General features: G+C 38.2%; 1 protein-coding gene across 2 annotated transcripts in view; it reads right to left on the reverse strand.

Annotated features, from left to right (window-relative positions):
- The window catches only part of LOC120514212 (guanine nucleotide exchange factor VAV3), a 307,554-nt gene extending 290,813 nt beyond the window's left edge, over nt 1-16,741 (reverse strand). For both annotated transcript variants that reach the window (XM_039734454.1, XM_039734453.1), the window contains exon 1: nt 16,089-16,741. In XM_039734454.1, coding sequence (XP_039590388.1) covers nt 16,089-16,292 — 204 coding nt within the window. In that variant the 5' untranslated portion in view covers nt 16,293-16,741. The remainder of the gene's footprint in view (nt 1-16,088) is intronic.
- Nucleotides 16,742-17,311: the final 570 nt, after the last annotated feature.

The following is a 17,311-nucleotide window of genomic DNA, read 5'->3' on the forward strand; positions in this document are numbered from 1 at the left end:
GCCATGTAGGTTTGGATTTTTTCTCCCTAAATAATAAAACCATCATTTAAAAACTGCATTTTGTGTTTACTTGTGTTATATTTGACTAATGGTTAAATGTGTTTGATGATCAGAAACATTTTGTGTGACAAACATGCAAAAGAATAAGAAATCAGGAAGGGGCAAATAGTTTTCACACCACTGTATTTTAACTATGCATTTTGTCTGATGTAAATACTAAATCAAGCAAGATATAAAACAGAAGCCAAGATGACATTAAAATGAATGTCTGGATAATGAGAAAGGTTAAAGCTTTTAGTTTATTTAACTTTTAGTTTCATAAGCATGATTTTAAAAAATATAATTTACTAAGACTGTTTATAATCATCAGTCTTTCGATTACAAAATTGTCCTTTTGCATCTCCATTTTGAACTTCCCTCAGGTTTTTAGAGAACAGAGAGAGATGACAACCTTCCAGTGGTTAAGCTGCTAGTCTATAATCCAAACTCCTTACGCACTCCTTAGTATGTTAAGGCAGCCTACTGAACAAATAATGTCAGGCTACAAATTCTACAACCAGCTTGTCCAATTTAGGGTCCCAAGGACGCATGTGCCTATTCTTCACCAAAGGCCACAATGCAAAAAGCATCCCTGGACAGGATACGGCCTCTGTGGAGTCTGCATGTCCCCCCACGTCTACAATATGGAAAGTAAGCTGGACAAAACTGTAACTTTACTGCACTTCCAGATGATACATAATATTCAAAGTGAGCATTTTGCTTTCACTTTGACATAAGTGAAATTTACAGTACTGATCAATAATAAAAATCCTACTTAAATATTACATTTCTATAAAATGAGAAAAGGTCCAAATAAACATTGTTTTTATAATCATTCTATACCAGCAAGGACCAGTTTCACAATTAATGCATAATTTTGAATTTTAACTGATCTCACTTCTTAGTGAACTGTCTTTTATTTTCTTAAGCCTTATTTGAATGGAATTACTATTGCACCAGGAGTTAGGGTTAAGCAATTATTAATTATTAAGCCCAATTCAGATTGGATTTCAATCTCATTTGAATCACTTTAATGACAGACTTTACTGACATGTCGATTCACACAGGACTAACTTTACCTGGGGTAGTTTTTTACTGACTTTTGTAGAAGGTAAGAGGCTCTGTAACCCTTATTGAGACATGAACGTGCAGTCCGTAAACAGTTAATGACATGAGCAATTTAAAATGACAGCGGTCCTCCAGTAATAATTGCTTCACTTCATCTCCTGTTGCAAAAGCTAATCCCACCCAAACTGGAGTTTATTCTACAAAATTCTGAAACATCTGTAGTTTTGCCAAAACTTGAAATGCTTATGCTTCCTTTGCCACTTTCTTTTTAATTATGTGACATCTAGTCATAGGGTATGTCAGACTTGCTGCCAGTCATTGCTACTCTAATCACTGGACCCTGTGAATTTATACAACTGAAAATTGTTGGCCATATCAAACTTAGCAAATGCATGACTTTCCAGAACAAGTGTGGTCTTTCTTTTTCTGACAGCCAATAGCATGCTGCCAGCTTGAGCTGGTGCTGTACAAAGGATTAGCAAATACAGCAAGTTCAGTCGCAATCTCACAATGGGCCATTTTTTTCCCTTTTTCTATTCTGTCGCAATATGTAAAACAGGAGAGAGAGAAGTGTCTCTTAGATTATGCTTTATTGCTACGTAATTGCTGCATTATATGCATTGTACTTCCACTGAGCATACATTGGGTGTCCGCTCTCATGGACACAGAGCCTGTCACTATGACTAAAGACAAGTCGGGCAAGTCGTGGATTAGGTGGTCTGAATCGCTGCACATGTCACAGTACATGACTCAGATTTTCTAAAACTATGAAGAAAAGCTACGACTGCAAATTGCAGGAAATGTTGTATGATATGACCTGGACTTAGTTGTTTTCAAATACCGACAATTCGAAATGCTAAAATGAGAGCAATTTCTTCAGCTCCATATTCACTTGTCTGCTCACTGATAAGAAACATTTCTTACACAGTGAAGATGGCAGTGATGTGTTTTCTCATCTTTCGTATTCAATGTTGTTTGTCCCTGGGCCTGCACTGCTTACTACTAATCATCTGCATCTGGATAAAAGTAAGAGAGACACTCTTCAGAAAATGGCATTAAATTTCAAAACAAATGGCAAGAATTTAAAAGCAAAGATTACAAGCATTTATATGTATTAGATATTTTTGTAAGCCAGGTCTTAACAAAGCGATCAATTGAAAGTAGAAAAGATGCACCGATTATGAAATTGATTGTAGTAAAAAAACATACAGCCATGAGGCTATCAAAGACGACTTTAAAAAAACGCTACTCTATGCAATGGTGGCATTCTGCTTTCTTCCTCCTTATATTTTCTCAGTTCTTTTGAAGAAGTAACATGTGCGGATCGAGATAACAGAGAAAAAGGCCTTCTCTGCTTGATGTTTGAGTTTTGATCTTCTGGAAGCACTAATGCTCCAGCCAATGTGATGCTGAACTTTGGAAACTGCTTACATTCGTACAAGCATTTTAATTGTGGGAGACACAGCATATAAGGAAAACAGTAAGTCTTTTTTTTTGTTTCCCCTTACTATACAAGTATAAAAAGAAAAACACTTTTCTGCAGTATACATTTTTACACCTTACTAATCCAATTTAGGGTTGCAGGAGATCACAGCCTATCCTGGAAAAAGTGGGAATAAAGCAGGAACCAACCCTTGTTGCAATGCTAGTGGAACACAGGATCAGATTTTTTTCTAATAGGCTTCTTACATTTGAGCTTACACATAATACTAATAATTCTATACATTTATATAACACTTTTCTCACTACTCAGAGTGCTTTACATAATGAGTGGGGAGCCATTTCAACCACCACTAATGTGCAGCATCCTCCAGGATGATGCGACGGCAGCCATTTTTTGCACCAGTATGCTCACCACACATTAGCTTTTAGGCAGTGAAGGGGTGAGAGAAAAAAGCAATTCGAGGCAGAGGATGATTAGGGGACCAGAATGGCAAGGCCATGGTGGGAATTTTAGCCAGGACATCGGGATACACACTACACCTTTACAAAGGGCACCCAGGGATCTTATATGACCATGGACAGTCAGAGAGAACACGTTTAGCTTCAGGTGGATGACTGGCAGCTCATTGACATTTCTCAGTTATCATCGGTTTAATGGATATATTTAAGCTTAACCTAGGTTAGCCATATTTTAGATGATACAACACTTTACTATTAGTTTAAGATTTTTCAGTTGTCCAAACTGTTTCTCTTCTTCTATTAGCTAAGATAAAAAAATCCACCATGCGATTAATGACTTAGACTGGGTGGGAAATAAATCTGAAAAGAAATGTATGTGAGCGTGGCATCAGATTCGCCACGTTAATTCCCAGGCATACAGCAGCGAGACTTGCCGACTTCAGTTCTGGGCCCTGACCTTGCACAAGTAACCTTAATGGCTTGAGCACTTAGCAACATCAGAAGATAAGATAACATACAGGTCAAGAGAAGACCATTTGCACTGCTCAGAAACACAGGCCAGTGCTTAATTAAATTATCCCTGACAGAAAATGCTCATGCTATATAGCACAAACTAAACTTAACCACTTCATTTAAAACACTGCTTTTTTCCTTTCTTTCTTTCATTCTTTGAATTGACTGAACTTCGCATTTGACTGATATTTTCAATAACTGTATTATAACTTTTCAATCATAATGCATTTATTTGAACAAATAAAATAAAAATGTTGTGATTTCCACCTCCTTGGGATGTCCCAAAAACTTGGCTGTTTGAGATTTTTACTTTTGTGTCATTGAATTTTTTGTTTTGTCCTTGAAAAACTGTAATGCTTTAAGCATTTTCTAATTAGTAAAAAGAACTAAAAAATGTTAAAATGCTCAAAAGACTTTTGAATGGGACTTAATCAGTGTTTACACTGAATATCCAGCTTCATGGCCAGAGATAACAAAATGGACAGCTTGGATGTGGGTCTCCAAGGACGAGAGCAGAGAGCTTAATTTCTGCTAAATGAACCTTTTAAAGCATGACAGAGTACAGAAGAAGAGAGCTAAAATAGTGTCAAGTAATAATGAGTAAGAAACACTTATTAAAGTATATACTTATATATACATATATACAGATACATATACATACTGTAGACATACATTATATATATACACATTATATATATATATATACTGCTCAAAAGAATTAAAGGAACACTTTTTAATCAGAGTATAGCATAAAGTCAATGAAACTTATGGGATATTAATCTGGTCAGTTAAGTAGCAGAGGGGGTTGTTAATCAGTTTCAGCTGCTGTGGTGTTAATGAAATTAACAACAGATGCACTAGAGGGGCAACAATGAGATGACCCCCAAAACAGGAATGGTTTAACAGGTGGAGGCCACTGACATTTTCCCTCCTCATCTTTTCTGACTGTTTCTTCACTAGTTTTGCATTTGGCTACAGTCAGTGTCACTACTGGTAGCATGAGGCAATACCTGGACCCTACAGAGGTTGCACAGGTAGTCCAACTTCTCCAGGATGGCACATCAATACGTGTCATTGCCAGAAGGTTTGCTGTGTCTCCCTGCACAGTCTCAAGGGCATGGAGGAGATTCTAGGAGACAAGCAGTTACTCTAGGAGAGCTGGAGAGGGCCATAGAAGGTCCATAACCCATCAGCAGGACCAGTATCTGCTCCTTTGGGCAAGGAGGAACAGGATGAGCACTGCCAGAGCCCTACAAAATGACCTCCAGCAGGCCACTGGTGTTATTGTCTCTGACCAAACAATCAGAAACAGACTTCATGAGGGTTGCCTGAGGGCCCAAATGTCTACTGTGCCCTGTGCTCACTGCACAGCACCGGGGAGCTCAATTGGCATTTGCCATAGAATACCAGAATTGGCAGGTCCACCACTGGCGTCCTGTGCTTTTCACAGATGAGAGCAGGTTCACCCTGAGTATATGTGAAAGACGTGAAAGGGTTAGGAGAAGCCGTGAAGAATATTATGCTGCCTGTAACATCGTTTAGCATGACTGGTTTGGTGGTGGGTCAGTGATGATCTTGGAGGCATATCCATGGAGCGACTCACAGACCTCTACAGGCTAGACAACGGCATCTTGACTGCCAGTAGGTATCAGGATGAAATCCTTGGACCCATTGTCAGACCCTACGCTGGTGCAGTAGGTCCTGGTTTCCTCCTAATGCACGACAATGCCCGGCCTCATGTGGCAAGAGTATGCAGGCAGTACCTGGAGGATGAAGGAATTGAAACAATTGAATGGCCTTCACGATCCTCTGACTTAAACCCAATAGAACATCTGTGGGACATTATGTTTGGTCCATTAGGCGCCGCCAGGTTGCTCCTCAGACTGTACAACAGCTCAGGGATGCCCTCATACAGATCTGGGAGGAAATGCCACAAGACACCATCCGTCGTCTCATTAGGAGCATGCCCCGACGTTGTCAAGCATGCATACAAGCTCGTGGGGCCACACAAGATACTGAAAAGCATTTTGAGTAGCAGAAATTAAGTTTTTGAAAAATGGACTAGCCTGCCACATCTTCATTTCACTCTGATTTTAGGGTGTCTACACAATTGAGCCCTCTGTAGGCAGAAAACGTTTATTTCCATTAAAAGACTTGGCATCCTTTTGTTCCTAAGACATTGCCCTGTCGTTATTTGTATAGATATCCAACTTCATATTGAGATCTGATGTATCTAATGTGTTTCTTTAAAGTGTTCCTTTAATTTTTGTGAGCAGTGTATATATATATATATACAGTGGTTTGAAAAACTATTTGCCCCATTCCTGATTTCTTATTCTTTTGCATGTTTGTCACACAAAATGTTTCTGATCATCAAAAACATTTAACCATTAGTCAAATACAACATAAGTAAACACAAAATGCAGTTTTTAAATGATGGTTTTTATTTTTTAAGGAGAAAAAAAAGTCCAAACCTACCTGGCCCTGTGTGAAAAAGTAATTGCCCCCTGAACCTAATAACTGGTTGGGCCACCCTTAGCAGCAATAACTGCAATCAAGCGTTTGCGATAAGTTGCAATGAGTCTTTTACAGTGCTCTGGAGGCCCACTCATCTTTGCAGAATTGTTGTAATTCAGCTTTAAAGTATCTATCTATCTATCTATCTTTATTTGAGGGTTTTCTAGCATGAACAGCCTTTTTAAGGTCATGCCATAGCATCTCAATTGGATTCAGGTCAGGACTTTGACTAGGCCACTCCAAAGTCTTCATTTTGTTTTTCTTCAGCCATTCAGAGGTGGATTTGCTGGTGTGTTTTGGGTCATTGTCCTGTTGCAGCACCCAAGATCGCTTCAGCTTGAGTTGTGAACAGATGGCCGGACATTCTCCTTCAGGATTTTTTGGTAGACAGTAGAATTCATGGTTCCATCTATCACAGCAAGCCTTCCAGGTCCTGAAGCAGCAAAACAACCCCAGACCATCACACTACCACCACCATATTTTACTGTTGGTATGATGTTCTTTTTCTGAAATGCTGTGTTCCTTTTAAACCAGATGTAACGGGACATTTGCCTTCCAAAAAGTTCAACTTTTGTCTCTTCAGTCCACAAGGTATTTTCCCAAGAGTCTTGGCAATCATTGAGATGTTTCTTAGCAAAATTGAGACGAGCCCTAATGTTCTGTTTGCTTAACAGTGGTTTGCGTCTTGGAAATCTGCCATGCAGGCCGTTTTTGCCCAGTCTCTTTCTTATGGTGGAGTCGTGAACACTGACCTTAATTGAGGCAAGTAAGGTCTGCAGTTCTTTAGACGTTGTCCTGGGGTCTTTTGTGACCTCTCGGATGAGTCGTCTCTGCGCTCTTGGGGTAATTTTGGTCGGCCGGCTACTCCTGGGAAGGTTCACCACTGTTCCATGTTTTTGCCATTTGTGGATAATGGCTCTCACTGTGGTTCGCTGGAGTCCCAAAGCTTTAGAAATGGCTTTATAACCTTTACCAGACTGGTAGATCTCAATTACTTCTGTTCTCATTTGTTCCTGAATTTCTTTGGATCAGGTGTGATACACCACAGTTAGGTTATTTTTAACAAGGGGGCAATTACTTTTTCACACAGGGCCGTGTAGGTTTGGATATTTTTCTTCCTAAATAATAAAAACCATCATTTAAAAACTGCATTTTGTGTTTACTTGTGTTATATATGACTAATGGTTAAATGTGTTTGATGATCAGAAACATTTTGTGTGACAAACATGCAAAAGAATAAGAAATCAGGAAGGGGGCAAATAGTTTTTCACACCACTGTACAAGTCAAAGTAAATGTACATAATCATTGCTTTTTGTTTTTATTAGAAATTGTTATGTCCCAATATTTTTAGGAACTGCAGTTGTAGAAGGTATGGTAACAGTAATCACTAATTCATATTTTGTGTGTTTTATGGGACTAGGGTGGCATGGTGGTGTATAGGTTAGCATATATATACACACACACACACACACAGCGCATCACTTTTTCCACATTTTGTTATGTTACAGCCTTATTCCAAAATGGATTAAATTCATTTTTTCCTCAGAATTCTACACACAACACCCCATAATGACAACGTGAAAAAAGTTTACTTGAGATTTTTGCAGATTTATTAAAAATAAAAAAATTGAGAAAGCACATGTACATAAGTATTCACAGCCTTTGCCATGAAGCTCAAAATTGAGCTCAGGTGCATCCTGTTTCCCCTGATCATCCTTGAGATGTTTCTGCAGCTTAATTGTAGTCCACCTGTGGTAAATTCAGTTGATTGGACCTGATTTGGAAAGGCACACATCTGTCTATATGAGGTCTCACAGTTGACAGTTCATGTCAGAGCACAAACCAAGCATGAAGTCAAAGGAATTTTCTGTAGACCTTCGAAACAGGATTGTCTTGAGGCACAAATCTGGGGAAGGTTACAGAAAAGTGTCTGCTGCTTTGAAGGTCCCAATGAGCACAGTGGCCTCCATCATCCGTAAGTGGAAGAAGTTCAAAACCACCAGGACTCTTCCTAGAACTGGCCGGCCATCTAAACTGAGCGATCGGGGGAGAAGGGCTTTAGTCAGGGAGGTAACCAAGAACCGATGGTCACTCTGTCAGAGCTCCAGAGGTCCTCTGTGGAGAGGAGAACCTTCCAGAAGGACAACCATCTCTGCAGCAATCCACCAATCAGGCCTGTATGGTAGAGTGGCCAGACGGAAGCCACTCCTTAGTAAAAGCTACATGGCAGCCCACCTGGAGTTTGCCAAAAGGCACCTGAAGGACTCTCAGACCATGAGAAACAAAATTCTCTGGTCTGATGAGACAAAGATTGAACTCTATGGTGTGAATGCCAGGTGTCACATTTGGAGGAAACCAGTTTTTTTTACTTTTAATAAATTTGCAAAAACCTCAAGTAACATTTCTTCACATTGTCATTATGGGGTATTGTGTGTAGAATTCTGAGGAAAAAAATTAATTTAATCCATTTTGGAATAAGCCTGTAACATAAAATGTGGAAAAAGTGATGCGGTATAATAGAGGTATAATACAGGAGCCCCTGTAGCATTTCTTGACATGCTTCTGCTGAGTAATGAATTAGCTGAAAGTCCTCAGTGTTAGAGTGTCAGAGGTAGGATGTGCAGCATTGTTCATAATGGCACTCAGATTCTCCTTGGCTAGTACCTCCAGCAGGTTGACTGTTCATCTTACTCCGTTCATCTTACTCCCCTTCCTGAGCCTGCCTTTTTGATTTGACGGGCTTCTCTTAAAGTGAAAGCCACCAGCTCAGCACACCACAGTATAGAATATATATGTGTGTGTGTGTGTGTTTGTGTGTAGCTAAATTTGTTATCATTTTACCTTAGAATTCTACAAGAAGTGTTTGTTGCTATTTCTGGGGATAGAAAACTGCAGCGGAAATGTAATCTGTGCATCTATTACTAAAATATTTCTGTGTGTTTTAATTTTATATATAAAAATTCTAAAAGTTATATACAAGTGTAAAAAAGAACTGTCTGTTAATTACTGTATGATATCAGTGATAAAAATCTGTGATTTATTTTACTGGCAATGTAGACACTTGAGATTACTATAATAAGCACAAATAAATTAGACACATAATTTCATTTCTTGAGACACGCTTCATAAGGAGAAAGATTGTTTTATTCTTTACCAGTCTTAAAATAAAGAAATAAATATATAACTTCACATTCGAATCATTTGTAGAGGCAAATTAAAACTCTAAATTTTGCATCTGTGAAGATAAACTGAGGGGGAGTTAGTGGAGATCGAAACATGAAAAATTAATGAGTTCATTGTCTGCTTTGTTGTAGCTTCTCTCCTTTTGATAAGCATCAGATGTCGGCAGGCTATTCTCGGGGGTAAACCAAAAAGGCTGAAAAAGAGAGAATGTGCAATATGGGGAAGCCAAGAGTTGGTTGAGCACTCTATTTTTTGCTTTGTTTTTTTAATTGAATGCCACGTCCCGTTTGTAGCCATTGGTTGGTGCAGTGTTGCAGTTACTTGGCAGTGTGTGAGTCACAACTCTTGAATATGGAGCTGTCTTATACCATAAATCCAAAATAATTAGAAATCTTGTTGATTTCTTTGACTTAATGCTTTATTATTCTTCGACTTAGTATTGATGTCCTTTATGCAAAAACATTTTTGTTGATGCTTAGAAGGTTTGTGCTAATTTTAACTCTAAAGAAGAAGCAGTTGAAGACTGATAGACCTACAATAAAGTAACATTTTAATGCACTAAACAAATTTAAAAATAAATATACAGATTGGATAACTTGTTAAAAGAGAGATGAACGCAGGGCTTTAAAAATAGATGCAAATATATTTCCTCATTTGCTTCACATATATGTGTGTACAGTATATATATATGTATATTACAGTATATATATATGTATATTCTCTCTCTCTCTCTTTTTAATATGTACTTGTAGGTATATTTATCTATCTTTGTATTTATTTTCTAACTGTGCCACCCAAGTTTAAATCTAAGTAAACAACATAGACTTCAGCATTAACATTTGTAGTGCACAATTCAATGCATGTGTCTCTGTTATATGCCATTTGATATGTGATTGGTAAAAGCAGTGTTAACGTATGTGATGCAACATATATTGCAATGCCAGAAACATAGCAGCTACATGGACACACAGGCAATTTTCCTTTTAGATGGCCAAATAGATAAATAGTATTTCTAGTGTGTATATATATATATATATATATATATATATATATATATATATATATATGTATATATATATATATATATATATATATATATATATATATATATATATATATATATATATATATATATATGTACAGAGTATATATATATATATGTACAGAGTATATATTTAAACAGTATATATATGTCTGAACACAATCGGATTATTGGGAGGATTTTGGTCGGCCAGCTGGTAGATATCCACCACGTCCTCTAACTTGAGAGAAGAAGATCATAGACATGGAAGATGTTTGCCAACAAGCCGACCAACCACAAGTATTACCTGATAGATAACCATCCATATCATCAGATTGCGATTCAAATCTATGAATACACACAAACACATAGATATAAAAATATACATGCAATATGCACACTATATAATATATATATTATTATATAGGGACACACAAGCACATGTTTACATTCATATGTGTGTGCTTGTGTTCATTTTTGTCAATTTCAACACTGAAATGCACATTGGGTCTGCTGGACCCAATCCCAGCCAACACAGGGCACAAGGCAAGAAACAAACCCCGGGCAGGGCACCAGCCCACCGCAGATAAGTAAATATATTGATATATATTTATAAGTAAAATATTTTTATAAATGACACAAATGTATGTGTTTGTGAACATATATACACTCACCTAAAGGATTATTAGGAACACCTGTTCAATTTCTCATTAATACAATTATCTAATCAACCAATCACATGGCAGTTGCTTCATTGCATTTAGGGGTGTGGTCCTGGTCAAGACAATCTCCTGAACTCCAAACTGAATGTCAGAATGGGAAAGAAAGGTGATTTAAGCAATTTTGAGCGTGGCATGGTTGTTGGTGCCAGACGGGCCGGTCTGAGTATTTCACAATCTGCTCAGTTACTGGGATTTTCACGCACAACCATTTCTAGGGTTTACAAAGAATGGTGTGAAAAGGAAAAACATCCAGTATGCGGCAGTCCTGTGGGCGAAAATGCCTTGTTGATGCTAGAGGTCAGAGGAGAATGGGCCGACTGATTCAAGCTGATAGGAGAGCAACTTTGACTGAAATAACCACTAGTTACAACCGAGGTACGCAGCAAAGCATTTGTGAAGCCAGAACACACACAACCTTGATGGGCTACAACAGCAGAAGACCCCACCGGGTACCACTCATCTCCACTACAAATAGGAAAAAGAGGCTACAATTTGCACAAGCTCACCAAAAATTGGACAGTTGAAGACTGGAAAAATGTTGCCTGGTCTGATGAGTCTCGATTTCTGTTGAGACATTCAAATGGTAGAGTCAGAATTTGGCATAAACAGAATGAGAACATGGATCCATCATGCCTTGTTACCACTGTGCAGGCTGGTGGTGGTGGTGTAATGGTGTGGGGGATGTTTTCTTGGCACACTTTAGGCCTCTTAGTGCCAATTGGGCATCGTTTAAATGCCACGGGCTACCTGAGCATTGTTTCTGACCATGTCCATCCCTTCATGACCACCATGTACCCATCCTCTGATGGCTACTTCCAGCAGGATAATGCACCATGTCACAAAGCTCGAATCATTTCAAATTGGTTTCTTGAACATGACAATGAGTTCACTGTACTAAAATGGCCCCCACAGTCACCAGATCTCAACCCAATAGAGCATCTTTGGGATGTGGTGGAACGGGAGCTTCGTGCCCTGGATGTGCATCCCACAAATCTCCATCAACTGTAAGATGCTATCCTATCAATATAGGCCAACATTTCTAAAGAATGCTTTCAGCACCTTGTTGAATCAATGCCACGTAGAATTAAGGCAGTTCTGAAGGCGAAAGGGGGTCAAACACCGTATTAGTATGGTGTTCCTAATAATCCTTTAGGTGAGTGTATACCAGTGTACACTTTACTATATTAAGCATATATGCAGTAAAGAAGTTTCAATGTATTGCTATGTATTATAAAATCATTTCTACTGTTGTATTTTTTCTGCACTTTTTAATTTGTTTAAACAAGCTTTCATTCCATTATGTTATGCTACATGACACAACATTCTCAAATCCGTTTAATCCAATTCAAGCCTGCAAGGGCATTGTGTTACGTTACATATGCTTTAAAGTATATTATTATGTGTTTTAAACTGCCTTATAATTGCATGCTCCATGAATGGTATTCTGTGATAATAAGGTCTGATTGACTGAAATACTGTATATGCACACATACTGCATACATTTAAATATTTTAAACTGAATATGTTTTATATTTCTGAACTGTTAACGCCTATTTTGGTAATGACTCCTAGACACCAATAAACACTGTTTCTATACTTTATATAATAAAGATGAATAGAATGTTCCCAGTTTCTATACATTCTAATGTATGGTGACAACTAGGAGACTGGGATCTGATCTGCACGTCACATGCGTTCTTTTTATATTGCATAACTTTATTTTGCCCTCAGCATTTACTGTGTGCTCTTCTTACATCCTACATCAAACAAAAAATTAAGCATGTGTAACTGTAATTCCAAACTTCTTTGGAAGTCTTCACACAATTACAATTTCTTCTCAATGTAAGTATAAAAAAGCAGCATAAAAAAGCTAGTAAATTTACATTTGTTATTACAAATTTCACGAAATATCTTATGAAGAGAACTAGATTATAACAAAACACTATGCTATACTGCCCAAAAAAACAGAAGTATTCAGTTTTAACATTCACAGTATTTAGTTTGGAGAAGGAAGCAGCGCTGAAACTTTGAAACCAGAATGTTCAAAGCTGCACCATTTTATTAGCAATATAAAATTGTTGTTAATGTAGATAAGTACATTTGAATGTTAATTACTGTACTTCAGTGAATTCGTACTTCCCCAGAACTTTTTTCTGTGTTCGGGGCTGTCAGATCTTTAAACACCTACACATTTTAATGTTTTACACAATGACATGGAACAACTTATCTCTTCTCAAATAATTACATTATAAATCTGGCTGCAACACTTGAAATTTGCACCAAAGAAAATCAGCAGGCTGTAAATTTGTAAGCAGATGCTATGCAGCTTCAGTGCATTGATGAATGAGCTGATATTAGTCCATCCACATGTATCAAAAGCACTGCATGTGTTTAAGAAGCTGATCTTAAAACCAAAAGAGCGCAGGTTGGAAAATTATTGTTGCCTAACACCATAAATCTAATTTTCCTGCTTTGACCTGACTTTAAAAGTATCTAAACATTTAGTGATGGTGTTCAGCATGAAGGATCAAGACAGTAAATGAAGTAAGGTTTATTGACAAAACAGAATAATTGTGAGTAAATATTTGTGTATTTTTAATCTGTCAACACATTGCAAAAAAAAAAATGCTGTGTTCCACTGATGCAACTCTAAAGTGGCCTACAGCTTTAATTACTGTATGTTGAGTACATGTTGAAGCACTCCTAGCAGGCAGAAATGTTAGAAAGTAGAGAATTCTGAAGAAGTCATAAATTCAATGAAAAGAAGTTTATATTACAGTCTATATTACAGATCTCTGTATTTTTGCAACTGCAAAAGTTTGATGTAACTGTAATTGAGCCTGGCCACTCAACTGTGAAATTCAAAGGCTGAGCTTATTATAGTCAATACATGCAAGTAGGTTATGAAGATCTTGGCTTATTATGATCTATTAATTCTTTTACATTTTGCTTTCAAGTAAAATGATGATATCCGTTCCTTTACTGAAATGTGGAATGGAAGCCTCTGAAAGCTTTTCCTGAATGTAACATATTTAATGTATTTGTATTTTATTTCACTGAGATCCACTTTCTATACCTACTTCCTCCAGGTCAGAGATGCAGAGTCAATCCAAGCTGCAATGACCATAAGGCGGGCATTGACCACAATGAGGATGTTAACGCATAACCCACACTCAATCAGGCAGGGCCAGTTTGGAGTCGCCAGTAGACGCATCAAGAAAGATGGAGAAATCCTGAGTCCCCAAAGGGAATACATGCCAACTACACAAAGAAAAGGAACTCCCTGTCAGAAGTCAAATCGTGCCTCACAACCACAACAATAAAGACATTAAGAAGAGTATATTACAAAAGTAGCACACTTCACAAGTGAAAGAAGATAGCCATCATATAAAATAGCTTAATTTCAATTGTATGTATTGCTGTACTTCCACATAAGTAGGAGATTTATTATCCTTTATTTTCTCAGCCTGCCTGGGTATAAAATTCAGTTTCTGGCTTTGTGTCTTGTGTATTCAGTATGCATGCTCTCCACATGTTTATGTGGTTTCCTCCAGTTAACCCATTCCGCTACAGAATCAAAATTATCTTGGTATGTTTGGGAGTGTGACTGTGCCTTGTGATACTGCAATATACTGTCTGGGCTGCTTTCTGACTTAAGCTGATTTTGTCAAGATAGCTTCTCCTGGTCCATGAACCCTTACTGGGTAAACAGGTAGGTACAAAAAGACGATAAATCTGTGAAAGGATGATTAAGCGATTAATGCTAGAAATGTGTTTTTGTATTACATGATTTCTTAAAAACCTCTCTGTTTATATCATGTCAATCTGGTATAATAATATTAAAATATATTGTTGGCCTTCTGAATTAAAGCTTCTTTATTGGGGCAAATAAACTAATATACACAAATTCCTGCTAAAAATAGGGAAACAAATGCATTAGGAAGATTTTTTCTACCTACACTCTTAAAAATAAAAACATGCCAGAGTGGTGCTTTAGAGGCTCAGAGCAAATGTCATTTTTAGTTTCCAAAACAACCATCCACCTGAAGGTTCCACAAAAGAACCTTTATTTTTTAAGATCTGTAACAGGCTACAAAAAAATACCATAAAAAGTGATAACAGATTTGTGAAATGGGGCTCCTGATTTTAGAAGACTACGCTACGTAAAATAGCACAGACTAAGTTTGGGTTTTCTTGATCTGTCAGTATCCTGCCCACTATACATTAAAGACTTCTGTTTTGTCCACATATTAGGAACCTTTTCAAAGCCCAAAGATCCAATTTCATATGCAAAAAAACTTCCCAAAATGAAAAGGTTTTTTTGTCTAGCCATGGTTCTACGAGGAAGCAAACTAAAGTGCCATGAAAGAACTGTTACTTTTAGGAGTGGATCATTTTTTAAACCCTCCTCAAAATGGAAATTGGAGGAGTTAACAGCTAAAGTAAAATTTGTTTAATAGCTGCAGTATTGTTTTCTGACAAACAAGAGCAATAAACGTTTTACATAGTTCATCCATCTATCCAGCCATTCTTTATTACACAATTAATTTATTACTCATTCTTTATTACTCTAACATTTTAAAGTCGAAGCCAACCTCTGCAACCTGGGGCAAATGGCAGGAACTTAATCTGAAGAAATCCTCACAAACACACACCCACCCACACTCACGTATACACGGGCAATAAACATAACACGCACTTGTACAAATACAGAATAAATGTAAACTGCAGATTACTCATTATAAAGTTGTGTGCAAAGGATTGACTTTCCGAGGAGAAATGAAAGTTTGCTTTTCCATTTGTGTCCACTTATTGGAGCGACTTACATATAATGTACACCTACAGGGGGCAGCGTTCTGCCCACTTTGTCATAACGGTACAGCCCTCACTAAATTACTGCAACTTCCTTGTTCATTCTAATAAAACAATATATTTGCGATACAAAGGTAACTTCTCTTTAGACTTTGCTTTTTTGTGTACTTTTAACAAATACAAACATAAGCGGTCCATAAAGAACATGACATCTGTATCTATCGCACGTTCCCAACCAAACAGTCGAGGTCTAGCTGGAAAGAGAAGTAGCCGGTGACAGTTAAAGCAGGCAATCGGTAGCCTTCCTTACCTGGGACATTTGCGGTCTCAGGTTGATCTCTTTCAGGTTGATAGACTGCGGACGCAGGTTGTTGAGAAGCTGGCACAGAAGCACTCCGTCCCGGAGGGTCTGGGCCAAGTCGAACACCTGTGCCGACTCCCATGTCACCCGATGGTTTGGGGGCAGCACCCTGCAGTTGATCAGCCACTGCGCGCACTGCCTCCACGGCTCCATCCCTTGCGTCTAGCGACGTTTCCCAAGTGGATCGAGACTCCGCGTCCCCAGGATGGAAGTTGCTCCTTAATTCACGCTGTTTAAACTGTCCGCTAGAAAAAGACGTTTAATCTTCCAAGATGCAAGTGAAATACAGGCAGCGGCGAAATGCAAGGTCACTTCCCACTTTTGCATCGCACGAGAGCAATGTAAACTGTGTGTGCGTGCATCCAGACGAGAAAGAAAAGAGTAAAAAGCTGAGTGCAAAACCGGCTCCCGACGAGCTCCCTCTATCTTTCCTTCTGGTCAGATATGTACTCCTTCCTCCCTCGCCGTTACCTCCTCCTCTTGCTCCTACTACTGCAGCCGTTCTCTCCTCCTGCTCTTCCGTCTACAATCTATCGAGAGCCCCGAGCTCCGTGCACGCAAAGCGCGCACATTCGCTCAACCACGCGTGCGCGTACTCGTGCTGCCAAAGCCAAGAACGCTCGGGCTGATTGCGGGCCACGCGGTTGTTGGAGCGCTAACGCGGATGTGACCATTTGGTATGAATAAGCACGAGATAAAGCGGAAAACAGACTTTGGAATTTATACGTCGACCAGGGAAACCTCTGGGCAAGCCAGAAAGATTATCCATAACTCCTCCCGCCCAAGTAAGTATGATCATTATAAGTCCTACCTGTGCATCACAACCAAAACTGCCCTCCTTCTTTTAAACCTCCTGTGAATAGGAGAGGGTTTGATATAAATACTATTTACCTTGTAGAAGTTTCTTTTAAAATAATTTCATTTTATGTCTTTAATATTTTCCATAAATACTGTTAAATGAAAATTTTAAAATGTAGCTGGCCCAATTAATCTACTGTATATATACATACAATATATACAAATAGATATTAATATAGATCGCCACACATTGCAGGGGCAAAGCGAACATCAAGTGTCCACACCCTTATTGAAATTTCAGCTTTTCTTGATATTAAGGCCAAATAGGAAACAAATTACAATATACAGTTTTAGCTTTAATGAGATACTGTAAC

The sequence above is a fragment of the Polypterus senegalus genome, chromosome 14 (genome assembly GCF_016835505.1).
Source record: "Polypterus senegalus isolate Bchr_013 chromosome 14, ASM1683550v1, whole genome shotgun sequence".
Lineage (NCBI taxonomy): Eukaryota > Metazoa > Chordata > Cladistia > Polypteriformes > Polypteridae > Polypterus > Polypterus senegalus.